Here is a 23924-nt window from a genome sequence, read left to right on the forward strand (position 1 = left end):
CTCATAGCGACCCCTCCTTGGGTTTCCGAGGCAGTATCACTACAAAGTAGGATTGCCCAACCTTCCTTCCGAGGAGTGGCTGGTGGGTTTGAACCACCAGCCTTCTGGTTAGCAGTCAAGTGCCTTAGGCACTAATGATACTGCCTCAGAAACCCAAGGAGGGGCCGCTATGAGTCGGGTCCAACTCGACGGCACATAACAACAACAACAATCTGAGCCAGGTTCCCAGGCACAATTCTCAATCCATGCCCTAGAATCAGACCATCTTCAGTTTATCAGAGCTAGATTCCCTTTATACCCTCAAGGCAAATTACATTATATTGAAGCCTTACTCCTCCTTCTCTGAAATAACTTATTTTAATCAAGACATGATTATCCTATCCCAAATGCTGACGCAATCTTGGACCTCTCTCTGTCTGGATCAGCAACAGGACAACGTTTAGAAAATGATGAACACCTTATATGACACAGGTATTGTTATGTATTGAATTGGGTCCCCAAAAATATGTGTTCTAAATCCTAACCCCTTTATCTGTGGTTAAGGAGTTCTTGTGGCATAGTACCTAAGGCATTTGACTGCTAACCATAAAGTTGGTGGTTGAAATCCATAAGACACTCCACAGAAGGAAGATGGGCAATCTACTTCCATGAAGATATACTGCCTCAGAAACCCAATGAGAATCGCTATGAGTGGGAATTGACTCAATAGCAATGAGTTTGGTGATGGGTTTTTTTTTAAACCTATGGTATAATCCCGTTTGGAAATGGGTTTTCTTTGTTATGTTTATGAGACAATATTAGAGTAGTATGTGTGTGTCTTAAGTCAATCTTTTCTGAAATATGTTTTTTGTCTTAAGTCAATCTCCTGTTAGATACGTTATTATTGTTACTGTTGTTGTTAGGTGCCTTGGAGTTGATTCCAAGTCATAGCAACCCTATGTACAACAGAACAAAATGCTATGCAGTCCTGCACCATTCTCACAGTCCTAACAGTGTTTGAGCTCATTATTTCAGCCTCTGTGTCAATCATTTTCACTGAAGGTCTTCCTCTTTTTTGTTCACCCTCTGCTTTACCAAGTATGATGTCCTTCTCCGGAGACTAGTCCCTTCTGACACAGTGTCCAAACTCCATTATGATTTTAAAAAGTATGTTTGAGATATAAAAGAGATTAAACAAACAAGTGATAAAGCAGAGATGGGGGGAGATAAACACCATGCCGCAGGAAGATCACCAAGGAACCAAATAGAAGCTGAAGAGACTAGGGCCTTCCCCTAGAGCCAACGGAGAGAGGAAGCCTTCCACTCAAGCCAGTGCCCTGATTTCAGACTTCTAGCCTCCAAAACTGTGAGGAAATAAATGTCTGTTCACTAAAGCCACGCATTTGTGATATTTCTATTAGAGCAGCACTAGAAAACTAAGGTATTAAGCAAAATAAATACATAAATACCAATATTGTCATTTTAATTAGCTCTGGTGGTGCAGTGCCTCGGCATTTGACTGCTAGCCAGAAGGTTGGTGGTTCAAACCCACCAGCCACTCTGTGGAAGGAAGATGAGGCAATCTACTTCCATAAAGATTTAGTGCCTTGGAAACCCAATGGGGGTCACTATGAGTTGGAATCAGCTTAATGGGAGTGAGGTTTTTATTATTATTATTATTTTTGTCATTTTACTCTGTTATTTAATCATTAATTCAGTTATTTAGAGTGAGAATTTTCCAGTCACCTTGTAGTTGTTAGGTGCTGGAGTTGGCTCCGACTCATAGCAACCCTATGTACAACAGAACGAAACACTGCCCTGTCTGGTCTTGTGCCAGCCTCACAATCCTTCCTATACCTGAGCCCATCATTACAGCCACTGTGTCAGTCTATCTTGTTGAGGGCCTTCCTCTTTTTCACTGACCCTCCACTTTACCAAACAGGGTATCCTTTGCCAGGGAATGGTCCCTTTTGACAACATGACCAGAGTAGGTCAGATGAAGTCTAGCCATCCTTGCCTCAAGGAGCATTCTGGCAGCACTTCTTCCAGGACAAATTTGTTAGTTCTTCTGGCAGTCCATGGTACTTTCAGTATTCTTCACCAACACCACAACTCAAAAGCATCAACTCTTCTTCAGTCTTCCTTATTCATTGTCCAGCTTTCACATGCATATGAGCCTATTGAAAATACCATGGCTTAGGTTAGGTGCACCTTAGTCTTCAAAGAGACATCTTTGCTCTTTGGTACTTTAAAGATTTGCAGCAGATTTGCCCAGTGCAATATGTCATCAGATTTCTTGACTGCTGCTTCATTGGTGTTGATTGTGGAAACAAGTTATATGAAATCTTTGAAAACTTCAATCTTTTCTCCATTTATCATGATGCTGCTTGTTGGTCCAGTTGTGAGGACTTTTGCTTTCTTTACGCTGAGGTGTAATACATACTGCAGACTGTATAGTCTTTAATCTTAGTAAGTGCTTCAAGTCATCTTCATTTTCAGCAAGCAAAGTTGGGTCGTCTGCATATCACAGGTTGTTAATGAATCTTCCTCCGATCCTGATGCTGCATTCTTCTTCGTATCGTGCAGCTTCTCAGATTATTTGTTCAGCATGCAGATTGAATAAATATGCTAAAAAGATATGAAAACTCTGACACACTCTCTTCCTGATTTTAAACAGTATCCCCTTGTTCTGCTCGAATAACAGCCTCCTGGTCTATGTACAGGTTCCTCATGAGTATAATTAAGTATTTTGGAATTCCCATGCTTCTCAATTTTATCCATAATTTGTTATGATCCACACAGTCGAGTGCTTTTACATAGTCACTTAAACTCAGGTAAACATCTTTCTGGTATTCTTTGCTTTCAGCAACATCAGCAGTTATATCCCTTGTTCCATGTCCTTTTCTCAGTCCAGCTTCCATTTCTGGAAGTTCCCTATCAATATACTGCTGCAACTGTTTTTGAATTATCTTCAGCAAAATTTTACTTGTGTGTGATATTAACTATATTGCTTGATAATTTACACATTCTGTAGGATCACCTTTCTTTGAAATGGTTACAGATTTGGATTTCTTGCAGTCAGTTGGCCAGAGAGCTGTCTTCCAAATCTCTTGGCATAGCCGAGTGCCTCCAGTGCAGCATCCGTGTGTTGAAACATCTCAATGGGTATTCCATTCCTGGAGGCTTGTTTTGCCAATTCCTTCAGTGCAGCTTTGACTTCTTTCTTCAGTACCATTGTTCCTTGGTCATATGCCACCTCCTGAAATAGATGCTGGTATTTGAAATACTGGTAGCATAGCCTCCAGCCTCACAGCAAAATACAAGCCATCACAGTATGACAAACTGACAGACGAGTGGAGGCCAGTCACCTTCACTGCCATCAAGTCAGATCCAACTCATAGCGACCCCTCCTTGGGTTTCCAAGGCGGTATCACTACAGAAGTAGATTGCCCAATCTTCCTTCTGAGGAATAGCTGGTGGGTTGAACCACCAGCCTTCTGGTTAGCAGTCAAATGCCTTAGGCACTGTGCCACCAGAGCTCCCTCCCAGATGTTAAAGTTCTGATTTTGCTTTTCATACCTTTCAGATTTTTCCTTCTTAAGCTAATTGCAGAAACTTTAAGTCATTCGTTCTATCTTGAACACTTCTGGAGGAAAGAGCTTGTTGTCATTGAGTTGATTCCTATTCACAGTGACCCTATAAGACAGAGTAGAACTGCCCCATAGGATTTGTAAGGCTGTAATCTTCACAGAAGCAAACTCTTACATCTTTTCTCTTGCACAACTGTAGAACTTTTGCCAAAGAAGCAGGGAGGTCACATCTTCTGACCTCCTCTAACCCCACAAGAGGAATACAGAATCACCATCAGCAGTCCAAGGCCTATTCCTGCGAGGCCAGACATGCTGCCTCCCTCCGGCCTTTTCACCAGCCCTGACACTAACCTTTCCTCCCACAGCACCCACCACCTCTGTGCTGGGTTCAGTAATTCATTGCAGTGGCCACACAGAACTTACAGATTATGGGGTTTATTATGGAAGCAACAGGCTACAATTCAACTTCAGGAACACGCTGTCTCTCTCAGCCTGCTGTCTCTCAGCCAACAGTCTTTCTCAGTCTCTCTCCCAGCAGTGCATTTCTCTTGGAGTCTCTCTCTCAGCAATGCGTGTCTCTCAGGAGCATGTTTTTCTCAGCCAGCAGTCAGAGAGACTCCTTCTGCCTCTAGGAGGGCTCCTTTAGAGCCTGGCAGAGTGGCCAAACTAACCAATCGTAACATCAGAATTCTGAGCACCTGAAACAGAGGGAACTTCCCAGAACATTGCTTTGTGCCACTCCCAACAGAAATACCCCAGGTGGGTAACTTCAACAATCAGGAGCTCATCAGTTGCTCACAGAAAATTCCACCATGGAGTTTACAAAGACTTATGGCTGGAAAAGCCATACCAGGTAATTTACTACACCATAACTTTTAATTAGCAGCCAATCGTTTAACCACTGTACCACACATAAAAAGGTTTATGACCTTTTTATCTGAAGGACTGATATTTTTACTTATTTTCATTATCTAAATGTTTCTTTTAAACTTCATTCTTGTACAGACAGTGTTGTCCTCAAGGAGATTTTATACTCGCCTCAAATCTCTGTCCTTGCCTTATGCTCTGTAGTTGATCTCTTTACTGACAAAGCCTTTGGGTTTTATTTATTTTTTTAACTTTTTATTGCTTTGGTGTTTGTTTTATTTGTTCTCCCTCTTTTCCTTTATTCCTGACTAAGTAATCTTCCCCATGCCAATTATCTTGATCTCTTTCCCTTCTTCATATTTCTCAGTAAATTATTAAGTGTTAACCTTTTGTTTAAAGGGAAGGATAGTATGTTCAAGTTTGCCTTTTTTTTTTTTGTCCTTAGCACTAAATCAATCAAATGTAAAGGAAATGCCTTTTATACAATCTCATACATTTAATAGAATGTTAAAAAACAAATCCTTTTCTTATTTAAGAGATTCTTCTTTATATTTTTAAAGGTTATTAAATGTTCTGTAAAGAACATCGAAACAATTTTTTATAAATATGATTTGTTTATTCTTTCCTACTTGCATTATTGAATCAAGTAATGGAAATTGTTGTCCTCTGTGATTATATACATTGACAGTATTGGCTGTTTTGATAATGGAGCTTGTTGTCTGGAATAATTATACACATATCATATTATCTTTCCATAAAATATCTTCAGTTTCCTGTTGTACATAAAGCCCTAAAATTTTATTCAATTTATTTTAGTTCCAAATGGTAGGATAGCAAAATTCACACTTTTATAAATGGAATCATACAATGTCTGTCCTTTTGTGTCTGGCTTATTTCACTCAGTATAATGTTTTCAAGATTCACCCACTTATATGGAGTATCTAGAATAGTGAATGCTTAGAGACCAAAGTTGTTAGTGATTATCAAGGCCTGGTGGGAGAGAAGAAGAAGGTGTTATTGCTTAAGGGGCACTGAGTTTCTGTTAAGGGTAATAAAAAAATTGGAAACAGATAGTGATGATGGGTATACAACATTATAAATACAATGTCACTGAATTGTACACATAAAAATAACTGAAATGGCAAATTACTTGTTACATATATTTTACCATAGTAAATAAATTTTGAAAGTCACACTCGTCACTGTCTATAATGTAAAGAATATTTATTAATGGAGTTATTACATCAGAAACCTGCTGACCATTAAGATTGACCATTAAGACCAAAGCCAGTTTATCACTGTTGTTGTTGTTATGTGCTGTCGAATCGGACCCGACTCATAGCGACCCCTCCTTGGGTTGCCAAGGCAGTATCAATACGGAAGTAGATTGCCCAATCTTCCTTCTGAGGAGTGGCTGGTGGGTTTGAACTGCCAGCCTTCTGGTTAGCAGTCAAATGCCTTAGTTAGTTTCTTAGGGAATAAGTCTTTGCTTTTCTCTGTCTGGGCCATATTCTTTTTTTTACTTTTTCACATACACTCAAGACTCCAATATAGATTTTAACTTTATTTTTAAAAATTTAAAAATTGAAAAAGGAGTGGGTTTCTCCTTTATGTATGTTTTCAATTGCAGTTACTAAAATCCAAGTTCTTTTGTCTCAAACTATGATACACAGAGTGCTTAAATTAATTCTTATTTTTATCTTGGTATTTTATTCAATTACTTTAAAGGTTTTCATTTTTAAAATGCTTCCTGGAAAGAGAAGCTAAAGTAGGATTCAAGAGACTGGCGTTAATTAGTAGTGATACCTTGAACAAATCACTTAATTTCTCTAGAGTTTAGTTCTCATTTGTAATATGCATAAATTACACTAGATCATCCTTTAGTATTATTCTTTAATCCATTTTGGGGAATCTTGAAGCTATTGGTAGATTGAGTCTAAATGAGACTGGGCCCTTAAAGGCTTCCATTAATTAGGAAAATACAAGAAGAGAATCTGTTCACTTATTCTTAGATCAGAAATTCTGATTCAATTTAGTTTTTCTTCATTCTATATGAGATATTCACTCAATTCCCAGAAGAAAATAATGCCTTAAGGATTTAGAAGAAAAACCCAGAAGCTAATGTACTCCAGCAGACAGGGGAGTATACTCACTTTATTGCCTCCGCATTTTCAGAGTATTGCTTATTTACGTTCATTGAGACTTGATGTTATTGCCTTTTACAGCAAATCAAAATATCTATTAGTCTTTATTAGAAATAGTAGATTTGACAAGGTCCCTAAAGGAGCTCTGGTAGCGTAGTGCCCAAGGCATTTGACTGCTAACCAGAAGGCTGGCGGTTCAAACCCACTCCTCAGAAGGAAGGTTGGGCAATCTACTTCTGTAGTGATACCACCTCAGAAATCCAAGGAGGGGTCACTATGAGTCGGATACAACTCTATGGCAGTGAATTATAGTGTAATTTACTTACTGGCAAAATCTAGGCATCTATGTCTTTTGTTGGGATTTTGCTAATTAATCCACAACCATTAATTGTATACCTTTCTAACACCTTTATTAAGATGGATTTTCTACTGCAGTATATATCTTGTCCTGTCATTGTTTTACTTTTCCTTACAAATTCTCCCTTTGTGATGAAAAGGAATAATGAATCATTTTATATAAAGTTTCTCATTTATCTCTTATCAAAATCACATGTCTCTCTACTTTAAAAAAAAATTGGGGATGAGAAGAAAAGAAAGTAAGGGGAATGTGACCTAATCCAGTTCTCATTTTAGTGTTTAATGTAAACCAAACCTCATTTTAATGTTTATTGCACACTTTCCTCATATCCAGCATTTTGTTAAATGTGTTTGACTGTTTTCTTTTCCTCAAGCATCTGGAAATGATAGTTTTACTTCTTCTCCTTGCGTCTGCTGTACATCCAGTAAATGCCCAATATATGCCACTTGACTAATTGGAAGTTGAATAATATTAATCATAGCTTCAGAGCCTTGTGGCACACTGGTTAAAGCACTTGCTGCTAACCAAAAGGTTGGTGGTTCAAACCCACCAGTGGCTCCATGAAAGAAAGATGTGGCCCTCTACTTCCATAAAAAGGTAGGATGAATTTCAGTGGCAAATATTAGAAGCGTTCCACCAGGAAAGTATATGAATATATGTCTTTTCTCCTCCTGGTTTAAAAACATTTAAACAAACACTAATATTAGGTAATATCCTTTGAAGGCATTTTTTTTTTTAAAAAAAAACTCACTCTCCCTATTACCTTCTTCTGCAGTAACTGAGTAATTCTGAGTAGCAGTTGACCAAAAAAACAAACCTAACTGCTGTCGAGTCAGATCCCACTCATAGCAACCCATCCTTGGGTTTCTGAGGAGGTATCACTATGGATGTATGTTCAGGTTTTTTTTTTTTTTTGTCAAAGAGCTGCTTCTGGTAGAAAAATGCTTCATAATGACAGAGGCACTCCCTCCAATTCAGTGGACATTTTGTACTGTAATTCTGGAGAAACAAGTGGAAACCATCAAAGAAAAGAAAAAAGTAGATGGATCAAAAAGAGTATGAGCAAGAAACACTATATCCTTCATCTAGGTCAGCTGGAGATGTTAGAACTATGCTGTCTGAGAGTAATTTCATTAGTTGGGCCAATTTGTATGGACCCTTCTAGTTTAATCCTTTAAAATTCTATGATCAGATTTTGCTTTGCTATCTGATATGGAGGAGCCCTGGTGGCATAGTGCCTAAGGCATTTGACTGCTAACCAGAAGGCTGGCAGTTCAAACCCACCAGCCACTCCTCAGAAGGAAGAATGGGCAATCTACCTCGGTAGAGATACCACCTCGGAAACCCAAGGAGGGGTCGCTATGAGTCGGATCCGACTCGACGGTGGTGAGTTTGGTTTGGTTGGTTTTTATCTAATATGGAAGAATAATTAATATTTGGATTTGGGGCTTTTGGTATAATAATTCAGAAGTTTTGTTGAAATGTGTAAAGGCCAAAAAGTGTTTTTTGTTTGTTACGGATTGAATTGTGTTCCCCAGTTATATTGTAAATCCTAAACTCTATACCAAAACACCAAGCCCATTGCCATTGAGTTGATTCTAATTCTGACTCATAGCAACCCCACAGGACAGGGTAGAACTGCCACATCTTTAGCCCATGAAGTTGCTGGTGGATTTGAACCATAGACCTTTTGGTTGGCAGCCAATCGCTTTAACCACTGTGCTGTCAGGGCTCCTGCTAACCTCTATGCCTGTGGGTATAGTTCCATTTGGGAGTGGGTTGTCTTTGTTATATTAATAAGGCAGGATTTGTGTGACGTGTGTCTTGAATCAATCTCTTACAAAATTTAAATGAGCAGATTAAGCAAACTGAGATGGGGTAGGATAGATGCCAGAACACATCATGGCGATCTCCAAGGACAGAGGAAACAGAAGCTGAAGAGACAAGGACCTCCCTCAGAGCTTACAGAGAAAGAAAGCCTTCCCCTAAAGCCAGCACCCTGAATTTGGACTAGTTCTAGCCTCCTAGAAACTGAGCAATTTCATTCTGTTATAGATAGGGTAGATATGAATCAAAACTGACTCAATGGGTCTGTGACCAGTATGATGACATTGGGGAAAGGAAGAACCCTGAAATGTGCACATAAGATATAGACAACAGAGGCAAATAATGGTATATGCACAATCCTGTGTTACTACTAACACCAAACAGCAGGCTACAGATAAATGGATAGACAAATGAGAAGATCAGGTGAGGATCGGCGAACAGGAATATACCCTAGACCAAAGATAGATTTAGCTGAAGATAATCTTACATATGCACTTGTGCTACAAAACTAGCCACACATGTTACAGAAGCAACAGAAGACAGAGTTGGAATAACCTCACAGAGACAACCATACACCTTGAGAGAAAGAATCACTGGGCCTGTCAACTTGGGACCATAGCACTGGGGGACACCAAGCTTTATTGGCAGAACATAGTACATAAAAATCTTGTTCCACAACCTACTTTGGTGAGTAGCAACTGGGGTCTTAAAAGCTTTCAAGTGGCCATCTAAGATGCAACTATTGATCTCCTCTCATCTGTAGCAAAGAAGAGTGAAGAAAATCAAAGGCATCTGGAAACAATTAGTCCAAGCATATGATGGACCCTGAGACCAGAAGAACTAGATGGTGCCTGGCTACCAATGCCAACCACTTGGAAGGGGATCAAACCTGAAGATCCTAGATAGAGTGGGAGGGGAAATGTGAAACAAAATCCAAAAGCACAAAAATGACCAGAATTACTGGTCAGATAGAATCCGGTGGAACCCCCAGGACTATGGGCCTGGGTTACCCTTCAGGCCTAGAATTGGACTCAATCCCAAGGATTGGCTCTCAGTCCAACAGTGGAAAGACCTACATACATGCAGAACACCTACCCTAGGGCAACGCACTCACCTACTCTAGGGAGATACATCCCTTGGAGCAATAAGCCATGAGGCACCAGAGGAACATCATTTACATAAAGGGAAAGCTGGACAGACAGTACATAGTTAAGAAGGGCACAGGAAGGGGGTAGTCACAAGGATGGGAGGGAGGAGAGTTTGTTTTGGTTGGGATGGTAATCAGGGTGTGAAAGCAAAAATACACGAACTGTTGAATGTAAAACAAATTTTCTCTGTAAATTTGCACCCAAATGCAACGCAATGCAACTACTGCCGTGGAGTCAGATCCAACTCATAATGACCCCTCCTTGGGTTTGCAAGGCGGTATCACTACAGAAGTAGATTGCCCAGCTTCCTTCTGAGGAAGGTTCAAACCCACCAGCCTTCTGGTTATCAGTCAGATGCCTTAGGGACTGCGCCACCAGAGCTCCTTTGTACCCAAAGCACAATCAAATTAAAAAAAAAAAAAAAAATTGAAAATTCCCACCAAAAAAAAAAAAAAAGGACTCAGGAGCACCTAACAATAGCAACAGCCTTCTAAGCTGTGAGAAAATAAATTCCTGTTTACTAAAACCTTACACTTGTGGTATGTCTCCTATCTATGGCACCACTGGATAAGTAAGACATTATATCCTTAATTTTGCAAGATGCCACTCTATGATATTATTCAATAGCAGCTAGCTATTTTCTGTCTTAATTTTTAATGAATAGGCTTCTGGTACTTGAAGAGCTAAAACTTTTTGTCATAATTAACAAAGTCCTACAAAGGAAAGTAAGTTTCCCTATCATTATTACTTATAATACCCCTATGCAAAATTTCAATGGATTATCACCTATTTTGAATTCAGTACACAATCAGAATATATAAATTAAAAATAACTACTTGTGCCTTTTTCTTGGTTAGCAGCTGAATACTTTAACCACTGTACCACCAGAGCTCCTTAAGATAGATTGAAGTGACCAGGTAACATCTGGCACCTGACAGTAGTTAGTATTTTGAGAGAGCTAATAGCATGGTTGTGTAAATAGCATGGTAGTACTGACATTTGAAACAAAGAAACTGTGCAATCGTTGTTGTTGTTATGTGCTATCGAGTCATCTCTGACTCATAGCAACCTTACATACAACACAACTAAACACTGCATGGTCCTGTGCCAGCTTCAAGATCCCTACTATACCTGAGTCCATTGGTGCAGCCACTGTGTCTATCCATCTTGTTGCCTTTTTCATTGACCCTCCACTTTACCAAGCACGACATCCTTCTCCTGAGAATGGTCCCTTCTGACAACATGACCAAAGTAGGTGAAACAAAAAGTTTGGCCATTCTTGCTTCCAAGGAGCCATTCTAGCTGCACTTCCTCTGGGACACATTTGTTAGTTCTTTTAGCAGTCCATGATACTTTCAGCATTCTTCACCAACACCACAACTCAAAAGCATCAACTCTTCTTTGGTCATCCTTATTCATTGTCCAGCTCTCACATGCCTATGAGGTGATTGAAAATACCGTGGCTTGGTTTAGGCGCATCTTAGTCTTCAAAGAGATATCTTTGCTCTTCAGCACTCGAAAGAGGTCTTTTGCAGCAGATTTGCCCAATGCAATACGTCTTTTGATTTCTTGACTGCTGCTTCCTTTGGCATTGAACCAAGCAATATGAAGTCTTTAACAACTTCAGTCTTTTCTCCATTTATCGTGATGCTGCTTATTGGTCCAGTTGTGAGGATTTTTGTTTTCTTTATATTGAGGTATAACCTGTACTGCAGACTGAAGTCTTTAATCTTCATCAGTAAGTGTTTCAAGTCATCCTCACTTACAACAAGCAAAGTTGTGTCATCTACATGTCTCAGGTTGTTAATGAGCCTTCCTCTAATCCTGATGCCACATTCTTCTTCATATAGTCCAATTTCTTGGATTATTTGCTCAGCATACAGATTGAATAAGTTTGGTGAAAGGTTATAACCTTGATGCACTCCCTTCCTGATATTAAACCATGCAGTATCCCCTTGTTCTGTTTGAACCACAGGCTTCCTGGTCCATTTACAGGTTCTTCATGAGTATAATTAAGTGTTCTGGAATTCCCATTCTTCTCAATGTTATCCACAAGTTGATATGATTCACACAGTCAAATGCCTTTGCATAGTCAATAAAACATAAGTAAACATCTTTCTGATATTTTTTGCTTTCAGCTAAGATTCATCTGACATCAGCTATGATATCTCTCGCTCTACATCCCCTTCTGAATCCAGCTTGCATTTCTGGAAGTTCTCTGTCAATATACTGTTGCAACCGTTTTTGAATTATCTTAGTAAGATTTTACTTGTGTGTGATAGCAATGATACTGTTCGATAATTCCCACATTCTGTGGGATCGCCTTTCTTTGGAATGGGTATAAATATGGATGTCTTCCAGTCAGTTGGCCAGGTAGCTGTCTTCCAAATCTCTTGTCATGGCCAAGTGAGTGCCTCCAGCTCATTCATTGAGTAGATCATTAATTTTGATATGGAAAAATACGCAGGATGTTACTTATTTGTTAAACTAACAGTTGAGTACCTTCTTTTTTAGCACGCCATATGGTGGGCAACTTTTTTCCATGGAGAATATACTCATGAATATATTTACATTGTAAAAACTTCACATAATACAAGGAAAACACTAGTTCCCCTTAATCTCCTTTTCCTTCCCAATCCCCATTTTCTTCCCAGAAGTAAACACTGTAATCAGTGTGGTATGTTTTCTTCCAGACTGCTTCCATTGCAATTTCATTCATATTATGTGTATGTCTCACACACACAGAAATAGTGTATAATTTAATTTTATGGGCTTTCTTTTTTTAAAATGGTTATTAAATGGTTAGTCAATATTTTTGTATGTATATCTTGCCAGACTTCTGTAATTATATCCATAGGCTAGCTGCCTAGTAGCAGAATTCCTAGGTCAATGAGTATTTTAAATACATTTATGTAAACATATTTATATATGTCTATAGATATACTTCCACTAATAGTATATGAAAAGTCTGTTTCCTCAAATCCTTTCCAACACTAAATATTATCAGATTTCTTATTTTTTGCCAAATAAAAATGTATCTTTGTTTAATCGAGTGAGGTCTAATACTTTCATTTCTATTAACCCAATTGTATTTTTCTCTTTATACCTATATATCCTTTGCCCATTTTTACAATTAAAAAAAAAATTATTGTTGTTGATTTATGTGGGCTTATTGTAAATTGAAGAAATTAGTTCTGTCATGTGTTAGCTATATTTTCTCTAGTTTCATAAATGTAATTTTAAAACCACCACAAGCTACATTTAAAAGTAATAAGCATAGAGTACATTGTGTTTGTAGTCCCCAAGATTCTTTGCAGCCAGTTTCTAACCTTGTATAACCTGAGACAAATGTCCTTATTAAAATCTTACATATGAGTTATAGTTCGCCTGAAGGAAAATAAGGTAACTGGGAATATTTTAGATATTAGCAGAGTTATGCTGACCTACTTTGAATTTTCTAACTTAACCCATTAAATAATTTTAAAACTACAACTAGTTTTTGGTTTTAAAAGATAAGCTACAAAATACCACATTGGCCCAAATTAGTGAATTTACTCTAAAGTATTTGCAATACCAAAACCAAACCAAATCCACTGTAATCCGGTTGTCCAACTCATAGCTATCCCCATAGTGTTTCCAAGGCTGTAAATCTTTATGGAAGCAGACTGCCTCATGTTTCTCCTATGGAGTGGCGGGTAGGTTCGAACCACCAACATTTTACTTAGCATCCAAATGCTTTAACCACTGCACCACCAAACCAAAAACCAAACCTCACTGCCATTGAGTCAATTCTGACTCATAGCGACCCCCTTTGGGTTTCCAAGGCAGTAAATCTTTATGCAGGTAGTTTGCCCAGTCTTCCTTCCATGGAGTGGCTGGTGGGTTTGAACTGCCAACCTTCTGGTTGGCAGTCAAATGCCTTAGGCACTATTCCAGCAGAGCTCTTTACTGTTCCACCAGAGCTCCTAAATTATTTGCAATACAATAAGGTAAATAACAGCATAGGCTCTGTCAAGCTGCCTACGTTCAAATCTAGGCTCTTTCATTTATTATCCCCATGTCCTTTTGCAAGTTTCTTGGTGTGTCTGTACCTTAGTTTCTTTATATCTAAAATGAGTGCTGCCGCATAATGTTATTGTAAAGATGAGATAAGTTTGTAAATAAAAATACTTAGAATGGTACCTGGCACAGCTTGATGGTTTAGTGCTACTGCTTTTGGTGCTGGGGATAGGGGTGGAATTGGTAGGAAGGGAGTCAGATGGAGGACCTCACCAGTCATCCCCTTTTGAGAAAAAATTATGGTCAGCGTCAAGCAGAATTAGTAGCCTCCATTGACATACCTCCAATCCAGTGGTAAAAACTGCTGTAAGCTAAGAAATGAGCATTGAAAGGAGGTCAAGGGCCATTGCCAGATGTCCACCATATATTGGCCCTCACAGCCTGTGGGAAACTGTAGCACTGGAAAACTTAGTTTGTTTTGTTTGCATGATCATGTCCATATTAGTCTCTGCTATGGCTCCATCTCCCTTGGTGACTAGACTTCTAAATTGATAATGCACTGCTTTTTATTATTATTATTATTTTTTTTTATTGTAATTTGGGTGAACATTTACAGAGCAAATTCATTATCCACATAGCAGTTCATACACATTTTGTTTGACGACATTGACTGTAATCCCCACAATGTAATAACTGTCTTCTCTCTTCCTCCCTATAGTTACCTCTTTCCTGTGTCCTTCTTTCCTAGATATTCCTGCCCCGTGAGCTGTCTCCCTGTGCAAAGATTGCCCTTCTGATCTCCCATGATTGATTGTGCTAATGAGTGTATCTGCCTGATGTGAATGTTCATCCTATATGTCTGTCTGTTTGGCTGGAAGCCACAGGAGTGAGTTCACTTCCAAGGCTGAAGGGTAACTAGGGGGCCATAGTCTGGGGAGTTTACCAGGCTCTATCAGACCAGTAAGGCTGGTATTTTTTGTGATTTTGAGTTTTGTTCCACATTGTTCTCCTACTCTATCCAGGATCTGCTGTTCTGATCCCTTCTGAGTGATTGAAAGTGGTAGCCAGGCACCATCTAGTTCTTCTGGTTTCATGATCATATAGACTTATGTTCACATGGTCCAGTCCCTTGGACTAATTGTTTCCATGCATCTTTGATTTCTTCATTCTTCTTTGCTCCAGAATCCACTGCCTTTTGATTATTTTCTTTTAATTTATACCTGAAATTTTCTCTCTGATTTCTGGCTGAATTACTCCCAGTTTCTACTTTGTGCTGTTGCTATTAGTTGCTATCTAGTCAGTTCTGATTCTTGGTGACCCCATGTGTGCAAAACAGAACTGCTCCATAGAGTTTTCAAAGCTATGACATTTTGGAAGCAGATTGTTAGGACTGTCTTCAGAGGCATCTCTGGGTAGATTCAAACCTCCAACCTTTTGTCTAATAGTTGAGCACTTCTGTTTGTGCTACCCAAGACTCCTACTACTTTAAACAAAAAACAAACTGTCACAAGTCGATTCCAACTCATAGACTCCTCCTTGGGTTTCTGAGGCAGTATCTCTATGGAAGTAGATTGCCCAGTCTTACTTCCAAGGAGTGGCTGGTGGGTTTGAATTGCCAGCCTTCTGGTTAGCCACCAGAGCTTCTTCCTACTACTTTATGTTAACCTTAAAACCCACTGCCATTGACTCGATTCCAACTTATAGCGACTCCATAGAACAGAGTAGAACTGCCCCATAAGTTTTTCAAGGTTGTAAATCTTTACAGAAACAGATTGCCTCATCTTTCTCCTGTGGAGTGGCTGATATGTTCGAACTGCCAACATTTTGGTCAGCAACTGAATGCTTTAACCACTACACCATAGAGTTCCCTTTTAAGGATGAGTAAACAGAAAAATCATGGAACCTATGTATCATAAGAATACCAATCCTATGAATCTTGGAGGAGTTGCCTTTTACAAAATGTATTCACAGAAAAACCCAGATTTCTGTTCTTAGATTTAGGCGGTTATAATGTATATGAAACTAAAGTCACCACTAAAGGGGGAGAGAATTTGAAATGAGAACAGTCTGAAGAGAGAGAATAATGATTGGATTAAAAATTATACCATGCCAGGATCATCATTTTCTACCTCACAAAATATAAAATTTGATATATAAGACAAACTTTGGAATACCCATTGCCATCTAGTTGATTCCAATTCATAGTGACCTGGAAGACAGAGTAGAACTGCCCCATATGGTTTCTAAGGCTGTAATCTTTACAGAAGCAGACTGGCACATCTTTCTTCTGAGGAGTGGCTGGTGGGTTTGAACCACCAAACTTTCAGTTAGTAGCTGAGCTGCTTAACCACTGCGCTGCCAGGGCTCTTAAACTTTAGGGAGACTTGATTATTCCTTCTACATCTCCTTTTTCCTCAGAGACAAATTTATGTTATAGTTAGGAGTATAGGCTTGGGATCAGAACAGCTGAGTTCATATTTTGCTTTGTGACATTGAGCAAGTTATTTAACTTCATATGCCTCAATTTCCTCATCTGTAAAATGGAAATAATAGGACCTCTTTAGATGGTTGTTGTTAGAATTAAATGAGATATAAAACATGCTTAATGTAATACCTTGAACATAAGGAATTGAACAAATGTTAGGTTCTGTTTTTAGTGTTACTGTTTTTATTTTCCATCTTTGACTCTTCTGTTTTCTAAAATACTGATATTATCTTCTCATCAGTGTTATGTCTGGCTGAACTAATCTACTCCATTTGTTTTCCATGCTGATATGCTACCATATAAGGTTTTCACTGGCCAATTTTTTCAGAAGTGAATGGACTCATCCTTCTTCCCAATCTATCTTAGTCTGGAAGCTCTGCTGAAACCTGTCAACCACGAGCCATTAATAGTGGCATAGCTTCCAGCATCACAACAACATGCAAGCCATCACAGTACAACAAGCTGACAGTTGAGTGGTGGAGAAGGGCTTCTATGACCAATAATAGAACCTGTGCCCCAGCAGTGAGAGCACTGAACCTTAACCACTAGACCACCAGCGAGCATCACCTGGGCCAGTAAGCAACATCATGATAAGTGGAGAAGAGACTGAAGTTGTCAGGGATTTCATTTTACTTGCATCCACAATCAATGCCCATGGAAGCACCAATCAAGAAATCATATGCGTGTGAAAGCTGGACAATGCATAAAGAAGACCACCGAAAAACTGATGCCTTTGAATTGTGGTGTTGGTGAAGAATACTGAAAATACCATGGACTGCCAAAAGAACAAACTGTCTTTCTTGGAAAAAGTGTAGCTAGAATGCTCCTTAGAAGAACGGCCCAATTTCATCTCTCATACTTTGGTCATGTTGTCAGAAGGGAGCAGTCCCTGGAGAAGGATATCATGCTTGGTAAAGGGTCAGTGAAAAAGGGGGAACCCTCAACAAGATGGACTGACATAGTAGCTGCGATGATGGGCTCAAACATAGCAAAGATTGTGAGGATGGTGCTGGGCCAGGCAATGTTTTGCGACGGTACATAGGGTTGCTGTTGGTCAAAGCCAACTCGACGGCACCCAGCAATAACAGTGCAACTATATTGGTTTCCTACTATGCCTATATGCTAAAAACTCCAATCTATATATCCTGGTGTCCAGACATTTTAGGTCTCAGTCATTTCCATTTGAGAATCTCACAGGCATCTTCCTCCTCGCACTTGTTGCTCTGCCACTGTTTTTCACTGAAGTAAATAGTACCATTTAATTGTTCAGACCAGAAATCTAGGAATCATCTTGGCCTCTCCATTGCCAACCACTTTCAGTTAGTCACCACCACCACCAAGAATTTATTAAATTTTTCCACTTCTCTGTACCTCCTGTAAGGAGTTCTGGTGGCAAAGTGGGTAAGGCATTTAGCTGCTAAATAGAAGGTCAGTGGTTCAAACCCACCAGCGGCTCCACAGAAGGAAGAGGGGGCAATCTACTTCAGTAAAGATTTACAGCCTCGGAAACCCACTATGGGTCGCTGTGAGTTGGAATCGAATCGATGGGTGAGTTTGGTTCAGATTATACAACTATAGGGAACTTGATAAATATATTATGATACATTCATATAGTGGAAGCTAGGAGGACACTAAAAAGAAGTAAAGTAGAATATGTCCTAATACGGAAAGATCTCTAAGACGTATTAAGCAAAGAAATCAAAGGCAGAGAAAAGTATGTAAGTTCCCATTTATATAACAGTTTTTACAGATATTTGTATCTGCATAAATGGATGTTAAATTTGGGGGGAAGGATTCATAAGAAATAAGGAACTTTTTATTGCCTTTGGGAGAGGGAGTAGGGTTGGAGGTAGGATTAATAAAATTATTTCTCGTTTTATATCATTTTGTTCTGTTTGAAATTTTTATTTTTAAAAAAATAGCCTAAACAAATTTTTAAAAATCCTTGAGATTGAACAGTTGTACTTAGTTTTCTTTTTTAAGTGAAATAAATGAACTTTTTCGTATATAATCTTGGAGAGAAGTTAGTGGCCAAAATATATAGCAGCTGTAGTGCCTGATGCAGAGTAGGTGCTCAGTAAATATTTGGTTACTGATAAGTGAAAACATTATTACAATCTAAGTTTTCCCCTTTCCGGCCAGATAGTCTTTTCACCATACTGCTGTTAGCACTTAATCATTGGCATCTGCAAGTCAGAGCAGAGAGATCGTAAGGAGCCAGAATCAGAATTTGGCTAGTTGTTGCGGTCTATAAATTGCTTTTGTAGAAGGGTATACAACTCTGAGATCAGTGTTTCTGGGAAAGAGAAGCACAGGGTCCAGAGAGTGCACCAGGATTAGTGTGAAAAGGGCACCTAGGGTTTAGACCAGGACAAGAGAAAGTGACAGAGAAGAAAAACAAGGAACATTGTAACACTATGACCATAAGCCTGCAGACAGATGCTGGCTGTTTCCTGGTCTGCCTATGATGCAGGTGCTGGTTCAGTCTGTATTCAGATTACCTTGATATCTCAAAAATGCTTTCTTAAATTTTTTCAAACCAGGATCCAAACAAGGTCCATATAGTATATTTGGGGAGTATCCCTTTATTCTTTAACAACTTCCCCCACTTTCCCTACCTTTATTATGTCATTATTTGTTGAAGAAACTGGAGCACATGATCTGTAGAATTCCCCATACTCTGGACTTGGCTGTCTTCATAGGATAAGATGGGCTTTTATTTAGCACAAATTTCAATATTTTAACATACCACCTTTTTTTATTGTGTTTCTCAGAGAGCATCATGAGTTTTAGTTATTTTGCCACCTGAACAAGTGTGAGAACCCCATAACATTCTTATTATATTTATACTTAGGGAAGCTGAGACCAAGAGGGGATTTTTTCAGAAGCATAACAGCCTACCTGGAAAGTAACACATCATCGACCACTTTCCTTGATAATGTTGAAAGCCTGATAAACCACAGTCTTATTAGGAATATCATAACATGAACATTTTTAGCAAGAACCTCACTTGTTTTGTTTTATCTTCTATGCTTAGACCTTGCCTGGCACAGTCATATTCAATAAGTATTTATTATGGAATGAGTTGCTAGTTTGGCTAACTTTGATCTATCCCTGTCTTGATTCTAGAGCCTGAAAGTTTGTAGCTTGTCTTTTTGTAAGGGTTTAAAGCAGTTTAGAAGAGAGAAGCTAATTATAAAAGCATTTTACCAATCACCTGTTTTTCTTCACTAGTTAATCATCCTTTTTAAATGCAAACCAGCAGTAAAGATACTGGCACTTTTACTGAATGCACTGTGGATCATGCAGAAAATAAACATTACATTAAATGAGTGGTTCAGACTAATATATTCATTAGTGTGTTATCTATTATCTTTATGGGGGTGCAGACAGGAAACGCCAGTAGTCTAGGACTTGGATGAGTCATTTTCTTGAAGGCCTTATTCAGCAAAAATTGGGGGTTTCCTATCTATTTTTGTTTGTTTTTCTTGCAAAAACGTTCCAGCCATCAGAACAATCTTAGCACAACCAAAGGCTCTTGGCTGTTTTCACTTAACAAAATTATTTCTGGTGCTATGATGTGTATTTTCTGTCAGCTGAAATTTACAGGAATAGTGAACCACAGTTCTTTGTGAGAAGCTCCCACATGGTGTGTCTGAGGTTTCTCCTATTTCTTTTGGCGACAGTGACATTCTCCTTTACTACCAAATTATAGTTTGGGTCCAGTGCTAATAATTTCTCTTCAAAAAAACAACTTAACTAAAAACATTTGTGGCTCTCTTTTGTTGAACCAAGGAAAAAAGTTACACCATAATATAGAAAACTACCTGTCACCACCATGCTCAGCCTTGCCTGTCCTTTCCAAATAATAATAAGGATTTCTTTGCAAAGCTACCGTCAACCTATAATCAATATGTGAAAAATAGATATCTCTGTACATTTCTGTTTGTAAATCTAGTAGCTTCAAGCCTCCAAATACAGAGTTAGAAAGCATATTTGCAATAGAGAGGCTCACCTTGCTGTAAATGAAATATAAAAACATTTTATATCGTGTGATTAGGTTTTAATACTAAGACATTATTTATTTTTTTTTGCATGGATTCTCTTTTGTAAGACCAATGACCTATTCATTGGAAATACCTTTTTTCAACAACATAAATGGTGACTGTATTTATGGACTTCACCAGATGAGATACGTAGGAATCCAATCGATTACATCTGTGGAAAGAGATGATGGGAAAGCTTAGTGCCACCATTCAGAACAAGGCCAGGGACCGACTGCAGAATAAACAGTCAATTGTTGCTCATATGCAAGTTCAAGTTGAAACTGAAGAAAATTAAATCTACAAAAGCCAAAGTAATATTTTGACTATATCCTGCCTGAATTTAGAGACTAATGACCGAAGAACAGATGAGTTATGGAATGACATTAAGGACATCATACATGAAGAAAGCAAAAAGAAAGCAAAGACCAAAATGGATGTCAGATGAGAGACTCTGAAACTTGCTCTTGAACATAGAGTACCTAAAGCAAATAGAAGAAATGATGAAAGTAAAAAAGCTGAACAGGTGATTTGAAAGGGTAGCTTGAGAAGTAAAGTATCAAAATGTACAAAGAACTGGACTTAGAAAACCAAAAGGGATGAACGTGCTCAAAATTTTTCAAGCTAAAAGAACTGGAGAAAAAAATTGAAGCCTCAAGTTGAAATATTGAAGAATTCTATGGGCAAAAAATTAAAGGACATAGGAAGCATCAAAAGAAGATGGAAGGAATACACAGAGTCACTACCAAAAAGAAGTGGTCAACATTCAGCAGTTTCAGGAGCTAGTATGTATGTTCAAGAACTAAATGGTATTGAGGGAAGAAGTTCAAGCTGCACTGAAAGCATTGGCCAAAAAAAGGCTCCAGGAAATGACAGAATAGGAAATGAAATGTTTTATCAAATGGATGCAACACTGGAAGCACCAACTCATCTATGCTAAGAAATTTGGAAGATAACTACCTGGCCAGCTGACTGAGAGAGCTCTATATTTGTGCCCGTTTCAAAGAAAGGTGATCCAACAGAATGCAGAAATTATCTAGCACTACCACTCCTCAGAAGGAACATTGGGCAGTCTACTTCCATAGTGATAACTGCCTCAGAAACCCAAGGAGTAAGATCCAACTTGACAGCAGTGAGTTTGGTTTTTGGTTTATCATTAATATCAGGAGTTCTGGTGGTATAGTGGTTAAAGCATTCAGCTGTTAACTAAAAGACTGACAGTTTAAACCCACCAGCCACATCATGGGAGAAAAATAGGACGATCTACTTCCGTAATGATTTACAGCCTAGAAACCCTATGGGGCGGACCTATAGAGTCACTGTGAGTCTAAATTAGTTCAATGACTGTTTGTTTTTGTTTTTTGTTTTTGTCTATCTGGTATCAATATCACACACAAGTAAAATTTTGCTGAAGGTAATTCAAACATGGTTACAGCAGTACATCAACAGGGAACTGCTGGAAATTCAAGCCGAATTCAGAAGTTGATGTGGAATAAGGGATATCGTTGCTGATGTCAGAGGGATCTTAGCTGAAAGCAGAAAATACAAAAAAAAAGGTGTTTAGCTATATTTTATTACTATTCAAAGGCATTTGACTATGTAGATCATAAAAAATTATTGATAACATTGCAAAGAATGAAAATTCCAGAACACTTGTGTTCAGGTGAACCTGTGCATAGACCAAGAGGCAATTGTTTTTACAGAATGAAGGGATGCCACGTAGCTGAAAATTAGGAAAGTTGTATGTTTGGATTTTGTCCTCTGACCACACTTAGTCAATCTGTATACTGGACTATATCTCAAGAAGCTGGACTGTATGAAGAACGTAGCATCAGGATTAGAGGATGACTCATTAGCAACCTGCAATATGCAGATGGCACAACCTTGCTTGCTGAAAGTAAAGAAGACTTAAAGCACTTATTGTGAAAATCAAACCTTCAGTATGGATTACACCTCAACATAAAGAAAACAAAGATCTTCACAACTGGACTAATAAGCAACATCATGATAAACAGTGAAAATATTGAAGTTTTGGAAGTTACAAGTTACAAATTTAAATTAAGGGCTTCAGCTGCAGGGAACTTCCCTTCTTTGTCTCTTTCAGTTTCTAGTAGCTACCAGCAGTCCTTGGTTTATAGATGCACCTGCCTCCATCTCTCTCTGTGTATGTTTCTGTGTTTGTAGTCTCCTTTATATAACATCACTAAGAAGGTGGTACGGAGTTCTGGTGGTGTAGTGGGTAAGGCATTTGGTTTTTAACCAGATTAGCAGTTTGAACCCACCAGTCACTCCACAGAAGAAAGATTGAGCACCCTGCTACCATAAAGATTTACAGCCTTAGAAGACCAGTAGGGGAATAGCTTTGAGTCAGAATCAACCCAAATGGCAGAGTCTGCTTTTTGAGAAGGTGGTAAGCTTAGGGCCCAGCCTACTCCGATATGGCCTCATTAACATAACAAAAGAAACCTTTTTTTTTCCCCTCCCCCAAATAGGATCACACTCTAGGTATAGGGGTGTTTTGGTTACCTAGTGCTCTTCTAGGGAGCTCTGGTAGCATAGTGGCTAAGACACTTGCCTGCTAACCAGACGGCTGGCGGTTCAAGCCCACCAGCCACTCCTCAGAAGGAAGGTTGGGCAATCCTACTTCTGTAGTGATACTGCCTCGGAAACCCAAGGAGGGATCACTATGAGTCGGGTTTGACTTGACGGCACATAACAACAACAAATACCACAAATGGGATGACTTCCACAAACAGGAGTTTATTCTCTTACAGTTTGGAAGGCTAGAAGTCCGAGTTCAAAGTGCCAGACTCTAGGGGGGCTGTGTGAAAGCCCCTTGGCCTTGGGCTTCAGCTCTGCCTCTTGCTCCCAGCCCACTGAAGCTAGAGGCATCTTTTCACTCGGGCAGCTGCTGGCTGCTAAGGCTAACAAGCCCAAGGTCAACAAATAAAGTGTCACAGTCCCGATATTACCAAACCACATAGCAGGCCATTGATTCAAGTCCCATTGATAGTCCCAAGATTGGCAGAGAACATGGCAAGCTACAGAATAACAACTCAGCTACATGCAGGGTTCAGGTGTGCCAAAACCTGGAGACCTTCCTCAAAGTTGCTTCTTATGCACTGGAAGCAGCCCACATCCCTAAAGCATCTACTCAGCTGCTCCAGTAGATTCCACCTTGGAGGTAATTAGCAATCTCACCAATGGGAATAACTACATCCAGCTGCCCAGTCACTCAAAACCAGGCCCTGCCAAATTGACACATAACCTCCTTAACTACCACAAGGGGATAAGGACTTCAACATATATTTGGGGAGGACACAATTTAATCTATAAAACAATATTAAGATCAACCATTTCTGCCATGGGAGATTTTATGTCTAAGAGGGATAAGAAACAATTCCTTCATATATTATGTTGTTGTTGTTAAGTGCCGTCGAGTCGTTTCCGACTCATAGCGACCCCATGCACAGCAGAACGAAAC

At 39.0% G+C, this 23924-nt stretch overlaps 1 protein-coding gene across 1 annotated transcript in view; it reads left to right on the top strand.

The window, feature by feature from the left end:
• Nucleotides 1-23924, top strand: part of VEZT (vezatin, adherens junctions transmembrane protein) — an 82120-nt gene that overhangs the window by 11462 nt on the left and 46734 nt on the right. The window contains exon 2 of the mRNA XM_042781688.1: nucleotides 22625-22679. Within this exon, the coding sequence (XP_042637622.1) occupies nucleotides 22625-22679 (55 nt within the window). The remainder of the gene's footprint in view (nucleotides 1-22624; nucleotides 22680-23924) is intronic.

Source organism: Orycteropus afer, unplaced genomic scaffold (genome assembly GCF_000298275.1).
Source record: "Orycteropus afer afer isolate SDZICR_OR568_19922 unplaced genomic scaffold, OryAfe1.0 scaffold00151, whole genome shotgun sequence".
In the NCBI taxonomy this organism is placed as follows: domain Eukaryota; kingdom Metazoa; phylum Chordata; class Mammalia; order Tubulidentata; family Orycteropodidae; genus Orycteropus; species Orycteropus afer.